The sequence below is a fragment of the Nycticebus coucang genome, chromosome 4 (genome assembly GCF_027406575.1).
Source record: "Nycticebus coucang isolate mNycCou1 chromosome 4, mNycCou1.pri, whole genome shotgun sequence".
In the NCBI taxonomy this organism is placed as follows: Eukaryota; Metazoa; Chordata; class Mammalia; order Primates; family Lorisidae; genus Nycticebus; species Nycticebus coucang.
Genome location: NC_069783.1, coordinates 123,499,619 through 123,523,123, shown reverse-complemented (window position 1 = coordinate 123,523,123; position 23,505 = coordinate 123,499,619). Strand labels below are relative to the sequence as shown.

At 42.4% G+C, this 23,505-nt stretch overlaps 1 protein-coding gene across 4 annotated transcripts in view; it reads left to right on the top strand.

The window, feature by feature from the left end:
• CIT (citron rho-interacting serine/threonine kinase) overlaps positions 1 to 23,505 on the top strand; it is a 184,009-nt gene that overhangs the window by 70,877 nt on the left and 89,627 nt on the right. For all 4 annotated transcript variants that reach the window (XM_053587769.1, XM_053587768.1, XM_053587767.1 and 1 more), the window contains 3 exons: positions 15,539 to 15,644; positions 16,562 to 16,705; positions 17,959 to 18,078. In XM_053587769.1, coding sequence (XP_053443744.1) covers positions 15,539 to 15,644; positions 16,562 to 16,705; positions 17,959 to 18,078 — 370 coding nt within the window. The remainder of the gene's footprint in view (positions 1 to 15,538; positions 15,645 to 16,561; positions 16,706 to 17,958; positions 18,079 to 23,505) is intronic.

The window sequence follows — 23,505 nt, the reverse complement described above, 5'->3', positions numbered from 1 at the left end:
TAGGCAATGGGATCTTGATGAGATTGGACTTTGTGGGACGATGGTGTCTGGGTAGTTGGTTTTAGTAAGGGGGCTCTTTCTTCTTTTTGATGCAGCACTTTTTTTTTTTTTCCTTTTGGGTTGATCTGAAAATGCAGGAGTGGAGGCAGCCATTCAAACACTGTGGAGGAATGAAGAGTGGCTGCTGTCACTGCCTCCACAAATTTTCAGAAACTTTTTTCAGTGCCTCTTCCTTGCTCCTTTGGGTCTTCGTGCATGTTAGTTTCCCTCAACTACAAAGTGGGGTAACAGTGATACCTTTCTCATAGGACTACTAGGAGGCTTAAATAGAACATATAACCCTTGGTCTAGTACTAGGCACTTGGAAAAACCTCAAAACACATTTGTTGTTACTGTGTTTTTTTTTTTTGAGACAGAGCCTCAAGCTGTTGCCCTGGGTAGAGTGCTGTGGCATCACACCTCACAGCAACCTCCAACTCCTGGGCTTAAGTGATTCTCTTGCCTCAGCCTCCCAAGTAGCTGGGACTACAGGCCCCCACCACAATGCTTGGCTATTTTTTGGTTGTAGTTGTCATTGTTGTTTGGCAGGCCCAGGCTGGATTCGAACCTGCCAGCTCTGGTGTATGTGGCTGGCGCCTTAGCCGCTTGAGCTATAGGCGCTGAGCCAGTTATTGTTTTTGTTATTCCTGATACTCTAGTCTGTATATGTGGTCATTATGAAAGTTTTGAGACATACAAAAATCAAGAAACCTAAAATCTGCACAGATAGAAACAAATGAAACCTTCCTAGCAACACCGATGAGCCAAGCAAGTTAAAACTTGCACGTAAAAAATCCGAAAGGATGCTGTCAACACCCTTGAAAGGAATTGAAATAATGAACTATAACTCAGTCTGTTATAAAACTTTTTGTAGTCACCCACGTATGTGTAGTGTCCTTCCATATAAGCCAAGAAAATGTAAAAAGGACTCAGCAATAATTAGGTGGTCCAAAATCATGCTGGACCTGATACCTAGCTTCCCAGGCCTTGGGAATTTTCTAGTAGAGATGCTTAAATATCCTGGGCAACAATAAAGGTTAATATGCAGTTGCCAAATACCTGTTGGTAAAAGGTGGTTGTTGGGGAGGAGTGGCTTTGGGGGCAGAAATAGAAGGTCCAATTTCAGAGTGGGTACCTTTCCCATTCTAAGTTGAGAAAATCAAAGCAGGCATATTGAAACAACCAGAGAACACAAAGCAAGCACCTTTATTGCAGAATATCATGGTACAAATTGCACATCTTATGCTTTAGGAGAGTCAGGGGAGTAAGGCAAAATCCAACAGGGGGCACTTAATGGGTAGTGCACATGCTAAAGTACATTGATGATCTTCCTTGGAATGTTGGTTTATCCTTCCAAGTAGACCATAATCTCAAGGGCACAGCCAGATCTTTTTCATCTTGGTTTTCCTGAAGCATAGGATACAGTAGGCCTTTGGTAATATGTGCGTGGGACTGGGCTTGTGAGCATACTAATGGAACATAAAATATTTGGGTCAGCTTTATAAAAGACAATGAATTTGGATCACCAGAGAGGAAGGTGAAGAGAATTTCAGGTGGGCAGAGTGTTAACAACAGCTCATCCTTCCAGAGCACCAACATTGCACCAGGCTTTGCTCCAAGCACTATGCAAGATTGACTCATTTAACACATTGCCATACTAGAAAAATGATTTTTTCTTTGGGGCCATAGTGTTTTATAAGATCAAGAGACATGTGAGTTATATGTGCTTCACAAGGCCCCAGATTCAAAACTAGTGTGAGTTAGATACAACTCACGTGACAGTTAATGTGTTAAATTGCACAACTTCCCAAGAGGAAAGTACGGTCACTATTCTCATTTTACATGTGAGAAAACTGAGGCACAGAGAAATGAAGCAACTTGCCTAAGGTAATATAGCTCTGAGTGGTTCCAAGCCTGGTACAGAGTTGGTGTCTTGTAAGTGTGAGCTGTTCTTATCATTCTGCCCATTTGAACCCAGGCAGTGTGGCTCCAGGGTTTCTTAGTCATTGTGTTATGCTGCTAAGTAAGAACAGCACAGGTGGGAGGGGTCAGGAAATTTGTGTGAGGTGTTTCACATGCTTGGTGTGTCAGAGGTGGCGGCCTGCTGTGGGGATGACAAGCAATGATGTTGGATTAGAGTAGAATGAGAGCTGACAGGCCTGAATGCTGGGTTTTGTTTTCAGTCTCTGCGAGTTTATTCAATAGGTAGATTGTATATAGTTCCTGGATTTCTCTGATTTCTTCTTCTCTTCTCATTTAGATACTCTTCTTCTTTTTTTTTTTTAGGCAGTTTCACTCTGTTGCCCAGGATAGAGTGCTGTGGTGTCAGCCTAGCTCATAGCAACCTCAAACTCCTGGGGTTCAAGTAATCCTCCTGCCTCAGCCTCCTGAGTAGCCAGGACTACAGGCACCAGCCACCAATGTCCAGCTAATTTTCCTTTTTTTAGCAGATACAGGGTCTTGCCTCTTGCTCTTGCTCAGGTTGCTCTCAAACTCCTGAGCTCAAGGGATCTTCCCACCTCAGACTCCAGAGTGTTAGGATTACAGGTGTGAGCCACTGTGCCTGGCCTCGTTTAGATGCTCTTACCTGGTGTATGCATGTGTGTGTGTGTAACATGTGCCTGCACACCTACATAAACTCACACATATACATATATTCTCTCCCTGAGGGTTCTTATTTGCTAAAGCATAAGCTCCGTGAGGACAGGAAACTATGTTGACCTTATTTGGCACCATATCATACAAGCTACTCAGTAAGCACTTGGTGAATTGATCCAAATCATTTTTTTATTTTTTGAGACAGAGTCTCCTTTTGTTGCCCTCGGTAGAGTACTGTGGCATCACAGCTCACAGCAACCTCAAACTCTTGTGCTTATGTGATTCTTTTGCCTCAGCCTCTCAAGTAGCTGGGACTACAGGCGCCCACTACAATGCCTGGCTGTTTTTGGTTGCAGTTGTCATTGTTGTTTAGTAGGCCTGGGCGGGCTCAAACCCCCCAGCCTCGGTGTATGTGGCTGGTGCCCTACTCACTGAGCTCAGGGCGCCGAGCTGAACCAAATTATTTTTATGGCTGCAACTCTCAACTTGTTAATGACTCTGTGATACATATCTACTGAAATCTATGTTTGATACCTCCAGTTGCCCTGAGATGGCTTATTCCAGTGGAAGCTATTTTGAACTCTCTAGTTAGTCTTATATCCTTTTTACTGAAATTACTTGGAGGTTGTAGGATCTTCCCTTAAAAATTATTTTCCTTTCCATATCCAGCCAAAGTCTCTTTGTCATTGTGCTTGACACCCAGATCCCTATTGGAAAGAGTTTCATCTGTGATTCAATGTTCTAAACAGTTAGCAACAATAACAGCATCTTCTCCAGTACATGAATGCACACATGTGTTGTATTTCCCAAGTAAGTTCAAAAACCTAAACTAGTTTCTGCCTGTGGTTACTGCCTTCAAGTGCCTTGCAGCGTTTCTGTTCCACTAATCGTCTGGATCAGAAGTTTCACATTTTCCTCTGTGTGTTGTATTGGGTTTTTTCCTTTCCTCTTGCTCATTCAATTTCTTCTTTCTCTTAGTCAAGCACAGCTTGTTCTCCTTGCCTGATTTTGTTCTCTATTTAGACTGTGCGTGCCTGCCTGCCTTGCAGCCCTGGCAGGACCATTCTACCGCCTTCTCATTTGTCTTAAAGATACCTTTAGGAAATCTAATCCAGATGATCCTAGCCCAATCCTGAAGATCAGGCTCCAAAAGATCTGTCAAGTGTGTTTTTTACTGGCCTACACATGCTAATTTGCATGGTTGCCTGGGATCCCTTAAGAAGACAATCAATGACTAAATGGCGCTACATGTTCCCGAGCTCTGCGCCAGTTTGGCAACTCTTCCTTTGCCTAAGTGTATTTCTCCCATTTGTCTCTGCTTTGTTTGCCATTTATCTCTTGACCTCCCTCTGACAAACTTTAGTAGCCTACACTCAGTGCCTACACTGAAATGACTGTCTCAGAAGCCACTGACTATGCATCCACCAAATCTGGTGATTTCTACCTTGGGATACTGTTCATTACCACATTTCTTCTGGAAAATGTTCTACTTTCTTTCTGAGTTACAGACATTTAGTTTTCTTCTTAGCTCTCAAACTGCCCTTCTCACTCTTTTGTGACTGCTGTCTTCTGTTTCAGGCATTTGAAATGTAGGCACCATCCCCGTTCTCTTTCCAATCTGTTCTTGGTGATCTCATTCAGTACCTTGACTTACCTTTCACTTTCCTGTTGCCTCTGCGCATTGTTCTCTGCATTCATCATCACCAGGATGTTTTACCGGTTTCTCACAGTCCTGTCCTCTCTTCCCTTCCAACACTGACAACAGACCCACTCACTCACTCAGTAAGCACTAGGTGCTAGTTTTGGCTTCTTTTATGTAAGAAACCACCACTTTCCCTACCCTTGTAGGCAAGAGAACTGAGTCATCGTAAACTCTTTTCTGCCTCTTCCATCAGCCCCTCAATTGCTAGATCCTCTTAAGTTGTACCTCTAGGATGACACTGTCATCCATGCCTGTCTTTCTGTTCTCACTGTCACCCCTCATGGACTTTCACCTGGACTATTTCAGTACCCTCCTAATTGATTCCTTTGCCTCCATTTTTCCTGGCTGTTCTCCATAGAGGGTGGAATTCTTCCAAAGCATAGGTTGTATGATGTCATTCACCTGCTTAGACCTTCAACAGCATCCTTGTGTGTACAGAATTAATGGCCATTCCTGAACTTGGTATTCAGTCCTGGTACATTAAGACCCCAGCCTGCCTGTTCATTCATACCCTACCTCTTGTCCCCTACTGATTCATCTCAGTAGCATTGTTTGTCCAAACTATCCAAGGACAGGACCGTTTTCCTTCTTTTGCCTGAAACAGAGCCTTGCCTCTGGAAGGTCTTCAGTGAACATTTATGGAATTGAATTAGACTAAAGTGGCCAGGGGTTATGGCAATTCCTTGTGCATTGTTTATCCAACTGCTAATGGAAGCTGTTTTCTATTGAGCACTTCCCTTGTGCCCACAGCTATGCTGAGTACTTTCCATGCATTATCTCATTAGGTCTTCACAATCTCACCCTAACTCTATGAGGCAGCTGATATTTTCCCCTTTTATTGATTAGGGTACTGAGACTCAGCAAAGTTAAATTATTTTCCTAAAGTCCTACAAGGAGGATCAGATCTAAGACCTGCACCCATATCTGGTTGCCTCCACACCACTGTTACCTACCCTGCGCCTCATAGACATGACTTTGCTGGATTATGCAGGATCTATGGACTTGTCTAATAATAAAGGTGAAAGAGCTGGTTTTACTGAGAATCCATTCTGTACCAAGCACTATATTCTAAGTGCCTGAGAAGCATGCCTATTGACTCTAAGAAGCAACTCATCATTTGACAAGTAAGGAAAGTGATGATCATAAAGCTTTCATTCTTAAGTTTATACAGCTCGCATGTAGTTGAGGGTGCCCAACTTTTCCAATTTTTAACTTTACAGGTATGAGCATTTTTTATTTTGGGGAGGACAAATTGTAGCACACTCATTAAAAGTGTGGGCTTTGCAGGAGTTTGAGCTATGATCGTGCCAGCCTGGGCAACAGAGTGAGACACTGTCTCTGGGTAAAAAAAAAAAAAAGTCTGGAGTTTGGAGTCTGATATAGGCTCAGATCTGGACTACCCCTTTCTTGTTGTATTAACAAGGTATTTAATTTCTTTCAGCCTCAATTTCCTCATCTATAATGTGAGGGTATAATAGTGCTCATCTGATAAGTTTGCTGTGAGGACATGTAGCACGCTTAGCTTTAGTGCCAGGAGCACAGTGAGTGTTTGTTTCATATTTGTTATTATTTAGGTGTGAAGATGGGTATGTGGTGTCTTCAACTCTCATTTTCTCCCTGCTTCCACTTTATAAAGACATCTTGCTGGTTTCTGCCCATTGAGAGAATCTAGCCCCCACGTGGGGTGACTGACAGACATCCTAATATCTCCATCCAATTTTTGACTCTGAATGGAGTCTGTGATGTCAGTTAAACCTGCACTTTCCATAAAATACTCTCCAGGCTTCTGGTAGGATCCAATTCCAGTAGGAATTACGCATGTGCTCAACCTAGATGTCACACGCTTACACCCACCAAGTGGTTGTGTGTCTCCTGGATGGGTGTGTGTGTGTGTGAGACGTCCTAGAACCAATGCTGGGCATCTCTGGTACAGGTGCTGGAAAACTTTTTCATGCCAGCATTGGTGCAATGCACTTCTCATTTTGGCTTCCTTTGTCCCACTATGACCTTTGTGTTAATCAGGCCCATTTGAGGTTTGAACTCGTCAGCCCTGCACACCAGGAGCTAGCAGTGGTCAGCTCCACTGTGGCCAGCTCCACTGTGACCTTTAAACTGTGACTGCCTATGGTATGGAAGTGCTGGCACACCATTCATTTATTCAGTCACTCATGTATTCATTAAAAAAATGTATTGTTCTAGGCCTTGTGACCTTGCCTGCAAGAAGCTAGCCTTTTGTGTAAGAGAAACAAGCGATAAATAACCCCTAAACACAAATGAAATGATTTCAGATGGTGGCCTGGGCTCTGAAGAAATCAGGGCCAGGATCGGGACTACCTGGTGGTAGTTACTTTAGATTGGGTGCCCAGGGAAGGCCCCCCTGAATTGAGCATTAGCATTTTGTTCAAGAAGGTTGAGTCGCTTCTGAAGGAAGTGACTCAGCTTATAAGTCTACTCTGAGCACTTGGGAAGTCCTAGGGGCTGGTCTAGAACCTGGGATATAGCAGTGAATACAAGACAGACCAGGAATCCTTGACTTCATGGAGCTTACATTTTGGTGGGGGTAGACTACATTCATTCATTTATTCCTTCAACAAATATTTGAGAGCCTACTATGTTCCAAGCACTTTCTAGGTACTGGAGATACAACGCAAAGAGGCATAATCCCTGCCCATGCAGAGCGCGTTCCACTAGAGTGACAGGAAAGATCCAGTTACCAAAGATAAGTAGGAAGAGTATTCTAGGTAGAGGTGAAAAGGGCCAGTGCCCTAAGGCCAGAACTGGCCCATGAGTGCCCAGTAAACAGAAGCCTCAGGATACAGACCTGAGTGGATACAGGACATGGTCTGAATTGAGATTGGCAGGGCTCTTTTAGCTTTGGACTTTTCTCTAATTGCATTGAGTAGGAAGCTTTTGTAAGAGCTTGAATAGGGAGGTGGAATATTTGGTTTTCATTTTACAAAGGGCACCTTTGACCATTGTGAGGAGAGGGACAAGAGTGGATTCAGGAGGTTAAGTTAGTATATTGTGGGCAAGAAATTGAAACAGGATAGCAAGGCTGGGCATGGTGGCTCACACCTGTAATCACAGCACTTGGGAGGCTGGGATTGAAGCCAACCTTAGCCAGAGCAAGACCCTGTCTCTAAAAAATAGCTGGGCATTTTGTCAGGCACCTGTAGTCCCAGCTACTCAGGAGGCTGAGGCAAGGGAATCACTTAAGTCCAAGAGTTTGAGGTTTCTGTGAGCTGTGATGCCATGGCACTCTACCTAGGGCAAAAAAGTGAAGATTCTGTCTCAAAAAAAAAAAAAAGAATAGCAGAATTAGCTTGCAAAGCTGAGCCCCAGCTTAGAGGTGGGACTGTGTTGAAAAATCATGTATGTAGCTATACTCATTAATAGCATGATTTTTGATAAATGATTCTGATCGATATGTTAATTGCTACAAAGCAAATGCTCTGATTCACCTGGAGACCACTGCTGGCTGTGTGCATCACTGTGTATGTGTGTGTATGATCTGAGGATGTGTACCCCAGAGTTAGGCTCCACCACTCTTTAGAAGAACAGTGCTTTTGATATTTCTAAGTGTTCATGGTGGGCACCACTGTGTATTTTAAAATGGATTTATAAAATTAGTTCACAAATTTCAGAATGCTCAATCTTAAAAGCCAATATATTTTTGGAAACAGAATGCTGATGAGATTTTTATTTTTTGCACCATATTACATCCTGCAGTTGCATGTATTTTTAGTCCTGTTGGCCGCAATTAAGGTGGGGCCCTCAGCTGAGCTAATTTTGATTTCCCTCATTTTAGCATCAAGTACCCATTCTTGGTTATCCTGAGAATATCTGGGATTTATGATCCTTGTGATCTGTGGTTTGGTGGCATATTTGTAGACCTAGGGTCCTCTTCCTAAGGGAATAAATGGATGGCTTGATGCTTAAGCATGATCTTATCATTATAGTAGTAATTAGAGAGTACTCAACACAGTACTTGCTTGTAGGATGGAAATACACGTTGTATTCTCTTTTAATATGAAATACTCTCTATATAGCCCTATTCAGGGCATTTTTTTTTTTTTTTTTTTTAGTTATGTGGATTGTTTATAGGCAGATCCTTGGGAGAACTGCATTTTATAATTTTTACTTAAATTTTGAGGTTATGAGTAAAACAGTTTTTTGATCCCATCTAAGAAAGAAAACATGTCTTCCTTGCTGTAATGGTAATGACCAAGCCCGCCCTTCCCTCTGTGTCATATAACATTACCTCTATTAATACTCTTTGGGCCTCTATAATTATAAAGCAGATGTGTATATCAGGAAGAGATGTTGATTTCAGAGTAAATTTTTCTAGAAAATAGAAGCTGGAAAAAAAAGGAAAACCCAAACTTGGCTTCGTGCTCCAAGAGACAGCACTTGTGTGTGTGGGTGGGTGGCTGTGTGCACCCGCTGCTCAGAAGTGCCTTTTCTCTCCATGGGGATAACTGGCTGTGTATCCGAGATATGGCCAGGAGTAGGCAAGCAACGTGTGGGCAGGCTGCATGTTCTTTTATTAGCATGCTCATTGTATTGCTTCTCATCGAGCACAGAGCATGAACTGGCCTGGTCCTCTAATATCTGCCCCATTTCCCAATTAATTACCCCCCTGAGCCACCCAGTGAGGGAGGGAGAGTTGCTCTTGGGTGCTGGTTGAGCTGTTTCGGGAGTGGCTGAAGACCAGCCTGGCACGTGGTTGTTCTTGAGTGTCCAGGGCTTTTCTGTGCTAAGGCTCTGCGCTGGCCTCTTAGCACTGAAAATAGACAGTTGTGGATGCAGGTCATCATCCCTTGCATGATCTGTTCTCTCTCTTCTTCATGACCTTGTTCCCAAGCCTCTGCATCATTTTTCTTGAGTAGTTTCAAGGCTGTCTTGGCAAGAAGTAGCACAGTTGGGATTTGAACCCATGACTGCTGAGTGGCAGAGTTTCTGCTTTGAACCCTCAGCTCTACTGGCCCAGTATCTACCCTCAAATTATTATAACATGGTAGGAGAACATAGAGGCTATGGGGTCAGCTATGCCTTAGTGCCAGGGGGCACAAATACCTATCTCATAGGACTGTGGAGGAGAGGTCAGTAAGGAAACCCATGAAGCTCTAAGCACGGTGCCTGCCACATAGTAAATGCTCTACGATGGCACTTGTACTGAGGACAGAGGTAGTGGTATTAATTCTCTCTCCTAGATTGGTTCTTCGTCAAGGACAAGAATTGTAGCTTCCTTTACCTTATAGTCTCCATGGCAGGGTTTCTCAGCTCACCACTGTTGACATTTTGGGCTGGATAATAACTGTGGTGACTGTTCTGTGGATTATAGGATGCCGAGCAGTATCCCTGGCACCCTTGTTGTTAATATTATAGCATCCCCACCCACAGTCATGAAAATAAAAAGTTTCTAGACATTGTCAAATGTCCCCGGGGGGTGGAGGTGGGTGCAAAATTGCCCCATTTGAAAACCACTAGTCTGTAGGTACCTCTCATGGAGATCATAGGGCTTTCATATTCTCCCTTTTATATTCTCTCTTTTTCTCTCTCTCACATACACATTCTCACACTCATAAAAGGTGGTCCAAAAATATTTGTTGAAGTTTGAGAATTTTGATAACAAAGGAAAAACCTTTGTTATCAAAAGGTCTTTTTAACAAAGAAAAAACCTTCAATGACTCTGTAGTTAACAGGAAGACTCTGGCCCATTCCAGGGTGGACAGAACTTCATAATTAGATGTTTCTTTAATGTAATCCTACACTCCTTCTTCCATAACTTTAGAATCCCCACCAGTTAACAGGAGTTTTTGCAGACTTTGCTTAAAGCAATGATTGTTGCAGCTCTTTAAATAATGCCATGCTTAATGAAATGGTTCTTTTTAGGGTGATTTTTTTTTTTAATTGTTGGGGATTCATTGAGGGTACAATAAGCCAGGTTACACTGATTGCAATTGTTAGGTAAAGTCCCTCTTGCAATCATGTCTTGCCCCCATAAAGTGTGACACACACCAAGGCCCCACCCCCCTCCCTCCGTCTCTCTTTCTGCTTCCCCCCCATAACCTTTTTTTTTTTTTTTGCAGAGATTTTTATTGTTGGGGATTCATTGAGGGTACAATAAGCCAGGTTACACTGATTGCAATTGTTAGGTAAAGTCCCTCTTGCAATCACGTCTTGCTCCCAGAATGTGTGGCACACACCAAGGCCCCACCCCCCTCCCTCCTTCCCTCTCTCTGCTTTTCCTCCCCCCCATGACCTTAATTGTCATTAATTGTCCTCATATCAAGATTGAGAACATAGGATTCATGCTTCTCCATTCTTGTGATGCTTTACTGAGAATAATGTCTTCCACTTCCATCCAGGTTAATACGAAGGATGTAAAGTCTCCATTTTTTTTAATAGCTGAATAGTATTCCATGGTGTACATATACCACAGCTTGTTAATCCATTCCTGGGTTGGTGGGCATTTAGGCTGTTTCCACATTTTGGCGATTGTAAATTGAGCTGCAGTAAACAGTCTAGTACAAGTGTCCTTATGATAAAAGGATTTTTTTCCTTCTGGGTAGATGCCCAGTAATGGGATTGCGGGATCAAATGGGAGGTCTAGCTTGAGTGCTTTGAGGTTTCTCCATACTTCCTTCCAGAAAGGTTGTACTAGTTTGCAGTCCCACCAGCAGTGTAAAAGTGTTCCCTTCTCTCCACATCCACACCAGCATCTGCAGTTTTGAGATTTTTAGGGTGATTTTTTAGATTAGCAGAGTTGCTGCTTGAAGAGCACAGAGCTTTATTTGGTAATAATTTGGTGACTCTCAGGCCCGGCCTTAGATTGAACTTCTAAAGCTATGATTTATATGGTGGGAAATTCTAGAAAAATGCAATTATCAGCGATAATTTGCTGCTGCTTTATAAGTCAGAAGGATAGCTCGTGAAAATCTTAGGAAAAGAAAACAAATTATGGTATTTCAGAATATCTCTTGTAAGGGTGGGATCTATGTACTCAAGAAATATGTATTAAGAGCTTTCTGTTGGCGCTAGAGATTCAATTGTCCTGTGTCTAAATGAAAGGTAAATAGAATATAGGCTGGGTTCGGTGGCTCACACCCGTAATCTTAGCACTCTAGGAGGTTGAGGTGGGTATATTGCCTGAGCTCAGGAGTTTGAGACCAGCCTAAAACAGAGCAAGACCCCATATAAAATAGAAAAATTAGCCAGGAGGTGTGGCAGGTAACTGTAGTCCGAGCTCCTCAGGAGGCTGAGGCAAGAAGATTGCTTGAGCTTGAGAGTTTGAGGTTGTTGTGAGCTGTGATGCTATAGCACTCTACCCAGAGGGACAGAGTGAGACTGTCTCCAAAAAAACCCAAAATAAATAAATAGAATATAAATATTTTAAGTTATCTATCTGTAGTATATTTCTTTTATAGAAATGGTATATTTTAATTGATTTATTAAAATGGGGTGAATGAGCTTTATTTACTAATATGATACCTGTGCATTATATTGAAATTCATGGCCCACCATGATTAACTTCAAAATTGGGTTCCAAAGAGGGACCAAAAGGGACAAGTACCAAATGGCCTGGCCAGAATGCCATGTGGAACTAAATGCTGGAGATAGTCATACTATGAGTTTTAAATTCCTAGACCCTAAATCAGAAGCACTTTTTTCTAATTAGCACCCTGGTTCTTGATCCCCTCTGTGTGTCACAGTAACTCAGGAGCTTGATACAAATGGTCTGTTTTAATTGGTCTTGGTGGACCCTGCTCATTATTTTGTAAAAGCTCTCCAGGTGATTCTTTCTTTGGAAACAGTCTCTCTCTGTCACACATCGTCATAGCTCACTGCAAACTCAACTTCTGGGCTCAAGTGATCCTCCTGCCTCAGTGCCCCTCCCCACCACTGCCAAGTAACTGGAGACTACAGGTGCCTGCCACAACACACAACTGATTTTTCTGTTTTTTGTAGAGATGGGTTTGGCTCTTGGTCAGGGCTGGTCTTAAACTGCTGACCTTGGGCGATTCTTTTTCCTCAGCCTCCCAAAGTGCTAGGATTATAGGTGTAAATCACCTCGCTTGCCCCTCTAGGTGATTCTGATGGGCTACTATATCAAGAACCAGGGAATTTACAGAAAACTATATTGGCCTTTCCCTTCTACCCTCTAGCTTTATCCTCCAATCCCATTTTTGTTTATGGATTGTTGCCATAAGCCCAGTTTAGTTACAATATTCTTATCATAGCTTTTCTTAGATGTGATTTTTATTTATTGTAAAAAATGATTTTTTGAGCACCTTCATTTGAAGAGCTCTTAATTGCTGTACTTAGAATTTCTAAACACTGAGCATTTGTCATGCATCAAAATAGCAAGATGAAGGGGTTGGACCTCAGGTGACAAGGAGTAGTGTCACATCAGCTTGTGAGAGTGCCACTGGTGGGGGCTGCACATCTCCTCAATTCTGGGCCCCATCAATAACCCAGAAATGCCCTTTTTTGTGTGTGAGTAAGAAAACATTTTGTACCCACAGCAGTATACTTTAAACATTAAGCTCCACTGCAGCCTGCTTTCTGTGTGTCATTATGTTTTTCGAGCCATGTCCCACTCTGCCATCAAACACCCATGTAACAGTTCTTATAGGCGCCAAGTTTTGTGTGCAGGCACAAAGAGCTGTGGTCTATGTGGTCATTCCTGATGCATGTCATGTGTGGGACTTCATGATGTGTGGGTGACTCCTGATTCTTGGAGGATTGGGGACCCAGTCTGTGGCTCATTCTTCCCTCCTTATGTTGTTTGTATTATTTTCTAGCCCATCTACCAAAGTGTAATCAGGAATAAAGGAAATAGCAAAGGAAACTCAAGGCCATGCCAAACAACCTTTTCATCTCATATAAAAAAAAAGGAAAGAAAGTGTGTGTATGTGTGTGTGTGAGTGAGTGAGTGCATGTATGTGAGTGAGTGTGAGTGCGTGTGTGCTCATTTGTGTTGGCTATGTTTAGTTAGAAAACAGGATGGTGAGAGGTGTAGAATTTGGTTAAAATTTCTAGCCGAAAATAAGGTTTTTACCAAAGATTTATTTCTGGATTTCAATCCCTGTTGCCTATTTCTATGAATAATCAACATTGTTTTGATGTGAATAATAGCACAGAGCACATTCAGCCCCCCTGAGTTTTACCATTCCAAGCAACTATTTTAGGCCTATGAGGCATGGGCTATTTTTGAAGTTGCACAAGTAGTGATAAGAAGTGACAGTGGTTATAGTAATGGGTGGCATTTATTGAACCCTTGCAATGTGCCAAGTGCTGTGCTAAGGGCTTCTTTATGTGTATTATCTCATTCAGTCCTCTGTGAAGTAGAGTGGGAATTATCTCCATTTTATAGATGGGGAAACTAAGGTTCAGAGAGGTCACACAGCTAATGAGTTTTGGGGTCAGATTTTGAACAGAGGAGCATGACTCTGGGTGTTGACGCAGTTGGCTGTCCTGTAGCGTGAACATAGAGAGCCGTCACTGTGGTACAGCCAGCTGGGAGCTGTGGGGAGACAGGTGTTTTGCATTGCTGAAAGGAACTCACCTCTTCTAGGCAGAGAAGAGTTTGAGGCAGCAGAGAACAGAACTTGCACCTGCTGGTGAGACCCGAGTGCTCATTCACAGCCAGCTCCTGCAGCTCTGTTACCAGGGCAACAGGGATAGGACCATGGGGCAGTGGTGGACTCTGCCATGTCCCTGTGTGTGAGAATCTTTGCTGGCTCCCACTCTGGCTTCAAAGCTGTCAGTGTGGTGTTTTCAGATCTCCCTGATTCTGACCTCTTTGGCTTCTACTGTCACATATCTTCCTCTCCTTTGCATCCATCTTATAAGGACCCTTTGAGGACATCGTACCTACCCAGAGAATCCAGGATAATCCCCCACCCACCAATCCTTAACTTAATCACCACTGAATTTCCTTTTGCCTTGTGTGGTAACATAGTCATAGCTTCCAGGGATTAGGGCACAGGCATCTTTGGAAAGAGGGTGGGGGCATCATTCTACCTATTATCATAAGCATTAGATGTTTTTATAAAAGGAAGCAGAACCCAACTGCTTAGCTTGGGAATGGACTAGACAATACTTTGATCAGCAGAGTAACTGACAACATGTATCATGCACTGGCCGTGCTCTGTCCTGCCTCAGGGGCTTTGCATCTGCTATCTTCTCTCTGTGGAGCTTATTACCTTCCAGAGCTTTGGAAGGCCAGCACCTTCTTATCCTTCAGGTCTCCAGTCAAATGCCTCCTCCTTCGAGAAGCCCTCCTTACTTGCCCTTGCTTAAAACGAGACCCTGGCCCCATTTCCTCTGTCATATCATGTCACCTTGTTTCCTTCTTTCACAGACGTATCATTTTCTCTAACCTTTTCGTTTGTGTGTGTCTGCCTGATGCATTCTGTCTGCCCTCTATAGAATGTCAGCTCCAGGAGGGAAGGGGCCTTGTTTGTCTTGTCCACTGCTATAAGCCAGTGCCTGGGCCGATTTCTGGAACAGAATGGGTACACAGCATATGGCACTGGAGTGAGTGAATGGAGCCATGTGAGGCACCAGGCCATGAATTTAACACTCACACTTCCCTGTGCAGTACGTACTTTTCTTTTCATTCTAATTTATAGATTTGCACACTGAGGCTCAGAGAGGCAGAATCATCGCCTCAGTTAGTAGCAACAGAATTCATCTCCAAGTCCACCTGTTCCCAGAGTCTTCATTTCTTCCACTTCCCTGCTTCATGGCCTTGGAGTCATTCATTGGAAGCTGCCTGAGCCACCTTCACTGGTGGCAACAGAATGCTGGTGTGTCCTTGTCTCTGCTGCAGTATTTATTTATTTATTTAAGACAGAATCTCATTTTGTCACCCTTGGTAGAGTTCTGTGGTGTGATAGCTCACAGCAACCTCAAACTCTTGGGCTCAAGTGATTGATTCTCTTGCCTCAGCCTCTTGAGTAACTGGGATTACAGATGTCTGCCACAACGCCTGCTTATTTTTAGAGGTGGGGTCTCACTCTGGCTCAGGCTGGTCTCAAACTCTTGAGCTCAGGCAATCCACCCGCCTTGGCCTCCCAGAATGCTAGGATTATAGGCATGAGCCACCACGCCCGGCTCTGCTGCAGTTTTTAAATGTAACTTCTCAGGCCCACTTGTTGGGCACCTTGACATTGGTTTTCCTTTATCTAGGTCTGTTGTGTCGGGTCTGGACTCCCCTGCTAAGACTAGCTCCATGGAAAAGAAACTTCTCATCAAAAGCAAAGAGCTACAAGACTCTCAGGACAAGTGTCACAAGGTATTTATCTCCGCAGCTGGCCTCCCTCCTTTCACCAGGATCCTCCCGTCAATATATGCCAAGGGATCCACCTGGGGCCACTCTGGGCGCTGAGCCACCAGATCCATAGAGAGCGAGGTGCTCCCTCCCTCGCTGAAGTCACGCCTCCAGCAGCTCAGAGGGAGATGAATTCGGGCCTTGCTGTTGCTGTAAACCCTTTAAATCTAACCCAGAGGAGGCCCTGGATCTAAAACGGCCCATTTCTCAGCATGACCCAGCCAGACGTCTGCTTCTTCCGGCAGGTGGCCTGGGTCCTCACCTGTGGCTGAGATGCATCCCATCTGCTTTGAGTGATGCGAAGTCTTTCTTCCTAGTCTTTTAAAACTCCTGCTTATGTCACTGCGACCATTGTATTGATCATGTGCAACGTCTCTTTACATTCACTGTTCCTGCCCAGAGGCAAACTCTCTGGAAACTAATAAGAGTCACTGCTTGCTTGGGACTCCTAAGATTGCAGACGAATAAATATCTCCTGGCCCTATCCTGGATTTGTCCTCTAGATCTTTACAAGGAGATGGGGGGGATCAAGATGGATTTGGGATAAAATTAAAGTGACGTCTGTAAAAACAAAACAAAAAAACAAAACAAAAAAGCAAACAGGTGAAAAATGATCATTGTGGCTTCCTTGCTAACTGGGTTAGAAGTGATCAAGTGTGAACCAGGACTTGAATGAGAGGAGTGACTTAGCATTTGGTGACTGTCCTTACGAAGAACTGTGAGCTCCTGGGCGAAGAAACAATGGTATTTCCATCCCAACTTAACTTCCGGCGAACTAGCTGTAGCCCAGACCACCAGATGGTTTCCGAGGCTACTTGAGATTTGATTGCACCTAATGAACCCCCATGAGCCCTTGTAACCTGTCAATGTGTTTATTTCAGATGGAGCAGGAAATGACCCGGTTACATCGGAGAGTATCAGAGGTGGAGGCTGTGCTTAGTCAGAAGGAGGTGGAGCTGAAGGCCTCTGAGACTCAGAGATCTCTCCTGGAGCAGGACCTTGCTACCTACATCACAGAATGCAGTGTGAGCCTTCCCCCAAGTCCCCTTCCATTGGAGGTGGCACTTCTTGTTGTGTGTGTCTCATCCTGTTTCATGACAGCTTCATGAGGCACATCACAGCCAATGGCAGAGAGGAGAGAGTTCACAAGCAAGATCTGTGATTTGCAGAGTAGCATGAGCCAGGCATGAGGTCCCCAGGAAATAAGGGTGGACTCGTTTCCAGCAGAAAGTCCAGGTAGACTGCTGGTACCATGGAGCCTGGAGGTGGGAGTCAGCCATCTTTGTAGCGAGTTGCAAAGGGTCCTGAGATTGCCCATCCCACCTCTCTGGTCTACATTGTGTCTGAGATGATCTGCCTTGGAAACCAAACTCCCAAGTACATACAAGAAAATGTATTTATTTCGAATTTGCCTGCAACCAGTTTTCCATTGCTTAGAACCCGTGTAGTGACAAGAAAACAGCCTTTAAAACCTAGACCCTCTGTCATTATTTGCCATGTCACTTCTGTTTTTTCTTTCCTTCACCAGAGTAGACTGTCCTCTTCTCCATTGTCTTGTTAAATTTTTCATTCAGGTGTTTTTTTAATGTGCTCAATTAAACAGTCTTAAGAAGTTGAATCACACATTTTTAAAGTTTTTTTCACAAGGGAGAGGAAATCTATAGAACGTGGCTGATTAAGAATAACTGCTATGTTTCCATTCCAGACTTGGCTGCCTTTCAGTGGTGGGTGAAGTTATTCAGCTATGTATTTCAGATACATATTTCAGTGCCATTCAAGCATTGAGGGAAACTTATGGATGAAAGGTGTCCAGGAAAAATAAGCCAGAAGGTAGAAATAGATTACGTGGAGTCTTAAATGACAACTGGGCAGGGGATATGAAGTCATTGCTACTTTGAAAGAGGCATATTTACTTCAGAGCCCTCAAATAACTGATATTATAGATAAGACTTCATAGCCATGCAAATGGTGGTTGTAATGGCTAAAGGGTCTTACTAGTTTTTAGTCCCAAATATACAAGTAAGTATCAGGTAGATGGTGGCAGAAGACAGGTTGATGTAGTTTCAGGCTACATCACAAGGTTGAGATGACATTTCTTGAACCAAGGGGCTTTACAGGATGAAAACTGGATTCGGCAACCAACTGGAAATTGTCAACTTTGGTTCGTCACCTGAAACTGTCCTGATGTCTGCGAAGCAGCTTGCAGCTCTCTTAATGAGTCTTTTTAAACAGAGCAGCATCCACAGGGCATTCCTATTAAAATTTTTGCTTTCTGCAGAGCTTAAAGCGAAGTTTGGAGCAAGCCCGGATGGAGGTGTCCCAGGAGGATGACAAAGCACTGCAGCTTCTCCATGATATTAGAGAACAGAGCCGGAAGCTCCAAGAAATCAAAGAGCAGGTAGGACTGCTTGCCTGGGAGCAGGGCAGCACCTCGCCGACAAGGACCTCTAATTTCAGGACAGTCATGTTGAAGAGAGAGAGAAGGTGGTGGTAGGTTAGAGAAAAGTATGTAGGTCATTTGGAAACTTTAGATTTTCCATGATTTGTATAAGTCATAGAGTGCTTGTTCCAGCTCCTTTTGAGGACTGCACCCCGTAACACCTGCTCTTTTTAATAAAGATGTAGGTTTAGAGCAAGAGTTGGCAAACTTCAACCTGTGTGGCAAATCTGACTCCCCACCTATTTTCTGTGGCCTGTAAGCTAAGAAAGCTTTTGTTTCTGTTTTTGTTTTTTTTTTAAGAATGAGTTTTGTGTCATTAAAAAAAATTTTTTAATGCCATCCTTCAGAAATGAAGAACTATTTTTTAAACAGTTGAAAAAACCGCAATATTTTGTTATATGTGAAAATTATATCCAAATTTGAATGTCTATAAGTAAATTTTTTTTTTTTTTTTGAGACAAAGTCTTACTCTGGCATCAGCCTAGCGCTCACAGCAACCTCAGACTCCTGTCAAGTGATCCTCCTGCCTCAGCCTCCCGAGTAGCTGGGACTACAGGTGCTTGCCATGACACCAGCTAATTTTTCTTTTCTTTTCTTTCTCTCTCTCTCTCTTTTCTGAGACAGAGTCTCACTTTGTTTGCCCTCAGTAGAGTGCAGTGGCATCCCAGCTCACAACAACCTCAAACTCTTAGGTTCAAGTGATCCTTTTGCCTCAGCTTCCTAAGTAGTGCAACTACAGGTGCCCACCACAATGCCCAGCTGTTTTTAGCGATAAGGTCTCTCTCTCACTCAGGCTGGTCTCAATTTTTCAATTTTTTTAGTAGAGACAGATTCTTGCTCTTGCTCAAGCTAGTCTCAAATTCCTGACCTCAAGGGATCCTCCTGCTTCAGTCTCCCAGAGTGCTGGAATTATAGGTGTGCACCACCATGCCCTACCATAAATAAAGTTTTATTGGAACACAGTCATGCTTATTAGTTTACACATAGGCTATGGCTGCTTTCAAGTTACAAAAGCTGAAGTATGTATTTGTTACAAAGCTAACACTACTTACTAGCTGGCTTTTTATAGAAATTTGCCAACACTTGCTTTTAATGGTTAAAAAAATTAAATATTTTTATAGCTTTTTATGCACTTTAAGATTGTGAGAGAAGCCAAAACTTGTATAAAGAAATATTCTGTTGATGTCCAAGGGCAGGGGAAAAAAAAAAAAGAAATATTCTAGAAGAAAAGTTTGAGCCATTCAGGCTGAGTCAGAATCAACACAGCAAATCTGAGTTGCAAAAGCTTTCCCCTGTATGTTCAAAAAAGAGAATTGAGACCTTTAAAAAGCCCACTCTTTTTTTTTTCCTTTCTAAAATGGTTTTCCTTTTAGATGGCTCATTTTTATATTGGCTCATTGTTTCCTTCTTAGCATGGATTTTTCTGTCTTTTGAAGAAACTGTAAATAGAAACTTTAATGAAGAGATGGCAATGAGCAATTGGAGAGCTGAATTATCAGCTGCCAGGCAACTCTCATTCATTCCAGAAACTCTAATGGAAACATTGATGGAAGTGAACATTTTTGTCTCTGTGTAGCACTAACTTAGCCATCTGGCTGGTGCTTACGCAGGAAACTCCTGCAAATAACTCCATCTATTAATTACTCTTTAAAAAAAGAACATATTATCTTTGGGGTTTGTTGGCCTAGTGTATTTATCACCTTAAGATTATCAAATGATAAGTTAATACACTCTTACTTGACAAAAATGTTATAAATAAAGGAGCATCGGAAATTTTGCCAACACATTGTCAAGTCTCTGAACAATACTGACCTTGGAGGTTTTGAAGGCTGCACGTACACTTTGAGAAATCCACTTTGACAGCTGACTCACGTCCCTTTTATCAACATAGTTTTTCATCTTAGAGGTTTCAAGAGGTAGGCTTCTTTTTCTCCCATTATTTCACTGTGTTCGGAAATTTCCTTTTGGTGATGTCCTGGGGAAATGAAAGCTATGTTTGGCCACCAGAGGGAGCCGCTGGTGTCCATCAGTTCCATAGAAAAAGAATTATGGGGGCATTTTGAAAAGGTACATGCTGGTGGCTGAGTTCAAAGAAATGTCTTTTATGATTCATATCACAGTTGGTATACATGTGGAGTTTAAGATTTAATGTCTGCTAAAAGTTCCACTGGGGGAAGGATACTTCTTGGTTTCAGATTTTATTTCTCATCAGAAGAAGGATTTATTAAAATGATTTTTGTTAAGTTTTGTGGGAGCAAAATGTTTGCAAACCAGAAGAATAAGCTTTTTTTTTTCTTTTTTCCTTTTCTTTTTCTTTTTTTTATTAAAACATATCTGTGTACGTTAATGCGATCATGGGGCACCATACACTGGTTTTATAGACCGTTTGACACATTTTCATCACACTGATTAACATAGCCTTCCTGGCATTTTCTTAGTTATTGTGTTAAGACATTTATATTCTACATTTACTAAGTTTCACATGTACCCTTGTAAGATGCACCGCAGGTGTATCTTTTATTTTTTAATTGGGGGCAGAGTTTCATTCTGTCGCCCTGGGTAGAGTGCTGTTGCATCAGCTTAGCTCACAGCAATCTCAGATTCCTGGGTTCAAGTGATCCTCCTGCCTCAACCTCCCTAGTAGGTAGGACTACAGATCACCACAATGTCAAATGTCAAGCTAATTTTTCTATTTTTAGTAGAGACGGGATCTTGTTCTTGCTCAGGCTGGTCTTAAACTCCTGAGCTCAAGTGATCTTCCTGCCTTGACCTCCCAGAGCAGAAAAAAGCTTTTAATGCTTGCAGTAAACTTCCAGTATTTGGTTAGCAGCATATTGATTCCATCCAGACTTGAGATTGTATTCCCTGTTCTTTCTTTCAAAATCTAACTTTCTGTAAAGCTCTTAATTTTTATAAAATATTTTGCTCTCACTTAGCTATCCCCTATAGGGTATTTGGATGTGGCAGAAAAGAAAAACACCTAAAAGTCTTATGTGAGAATCTGATTCATTTACCATTACTAGCAGTTGCTGTTTTTCTCCATACCCAAACCCCTTCACGAGAAGAAACAAAAATGTGGGTAACGCAGAAGTCATTTGTGTGTTTCAGTGAATAGATTTCTGAGTGAATAGGACCATGCCTGTTACTTCCTCCCCACAAAACTCTGAAGACTTGCTTTAGGTGGGCGGTGAAATGTGTCCACGGTTCCCATTGTGAACCCACACAACCCATAGCTGTCAGCAATTACATCCTGAGATGCAATAGCTCTCTTTCAGCTGCCTTTGGAAGCAGACCTGATCTGGTCTGCTCTCATATTTTTCCTGAAGCAGGGATCTGGTTAGATGCTGGATTTATAGACTTTTCTTAAAGTATCCAACTTAATAACAGGATCAACAAATTAGTTTGAATTTCTTTTGATGCTTGTTGCAGGCTGGGGCCTCCAGAACTCAGAGAGCTGATGGAGTTGTTTTCTAACTCTTGCCCCTCCTTGGGTGCTAACAGCTCAGTGGAGAGAGATTTTGGGGCCGGGTGGGGGATGAGCAGATGCTTATCCCTCCTCTTGACAAAACACAGAAATCACATTCCCTTCTCACTGACATAAATTCAGGAAGGACATGGGAGCTTGAGGATAAAAGATGCCCAAGACTTTCTTCTAGCCCTTCGCTTCCTGCACAATGTGGTGTGGTGTTTATGCCTGTGGGCAGTGCTGGCTTCCCCATTAAGCACAACAGGCAGGGTATCTAGGGACCCACAAAATATTTTAATTTTTTAATCAGAAGAAAAAATAACATTTTGGGTTAAAGACATGGCTTTCATAGTTATTAGCATTTTGTATTTATAAGTACACAATTGTAAAATGTAATTGTTATTTTTATTTATTTTTTAATGGAGTAAGGAAGGTGTCAAGGAAGGCTCAGTGCTCAGAGCCATGAAAGTCATAATGTAGACCTGGATGAGGGCTCTAAAAATACCCCAGGTAAAGGATGTACCATTTCACATATGGTTCATGTTCCGCTCTCTGAGTTCAGATAGTTGTGACCAGATTGTAAAGCCCTTTGGTTATATTATCCAGTACCACCTGCTTGGTGTGCACTATCCAGGAAACCTGTGTGCCTGTGATCCTGAGGATTGACCTTTAATAACAGCTTCTTTTTGGGTGGGAAGGAGTGAAATGAGACCTCATTTCCACTTGGAGCTCATTTTTTTCCTTTCCCCTTTACAGACAACATAGGGAGAGGTGTGCTTTGGGGGATTACTTGTTACAATGGGATTAAAAGGTTTCCTTATACCCTGTTACTTAAAAATTGCAATTTACTGGTTAAAAGAAGATCCTTATTCAGGGAGAAATATTCAAATATTACTTACCAATTATTTCATGAAAGAATGTATCTTAGAGATGTTACTGTATATTGTGAGTGTCAAAGACATGATGGACTAAATTCCTTGTTTTCTTTTTTTATTTTGTACCTTTCTACCCTACACTCACATCCCTTACCCCTGCTGGCACCTTGGATTAGATAAATACTCATTCATAATCTTTATGCTTAGCCTTGATTTTGCAGTAAAGAATATTTTTATACTTCATCTCAAAGTTTTCAAAATCAATGCCCTTCTTGTAAATCCAATTCTGATTCAAATCTAATCTGATTCAAATGCTCTGTTTTGATTTAGAAAAAAATTTTGGAAAAGGTTAGGCTGTTTGGGTTTGCTCAAGGAAGCAAGATCATCCTTTCTTTGGAATTTTTCTCACATCTTGACCAGAGCCAGTGTTTTGTTACTCTTCCAAATTTCAGGGTGACTTGCATTGCAAGAGAGATGTTAAGCTCAACATTTAGTTTGGACCTAGAGAAATTAATGGTGAGAAACTGACATAATGAGTTTCACCTTCCAGGATTCTTTCCACTGAGCTTTTCAATTACCTTCTTGTGCAGTCTGAAAGGTTAATTTTAAAACTAGTACCATATCTAATTGTGTTCGGAGCACATGACTTCTAAAGGACAATTCTATATGAATGATTACCCTTGGAGGAACACTACATGTAAGCAGTTTATCCTCGTTGTTTAAAGAACATCCCTTTCAGCTGCCCTGGGTTATGCCTTGAAAGTTCTGTATTCTTTTTGTGTGGTGCTCAAAGGATCTTACTGGCTTGTATGTTCCCAATGGTTTGTAAAACATGTAATGATACATATTCTTTTTTTTTTTTTTTTTTTTGTAGAGACAGAGTTTCATTTTACCGCTATCGGTAGAGTGCCGTGGCGTCACACGGCTCACAGCAACCTCCAGCTCTTGGGCTTACATGATTCTCTTGCCTCAGCCTCCCGAGTAGCTGGGACTACAGGCGCCCACCACAACGCCCGGCTATTTTTTTGTTGCAGTTTGGCCGGG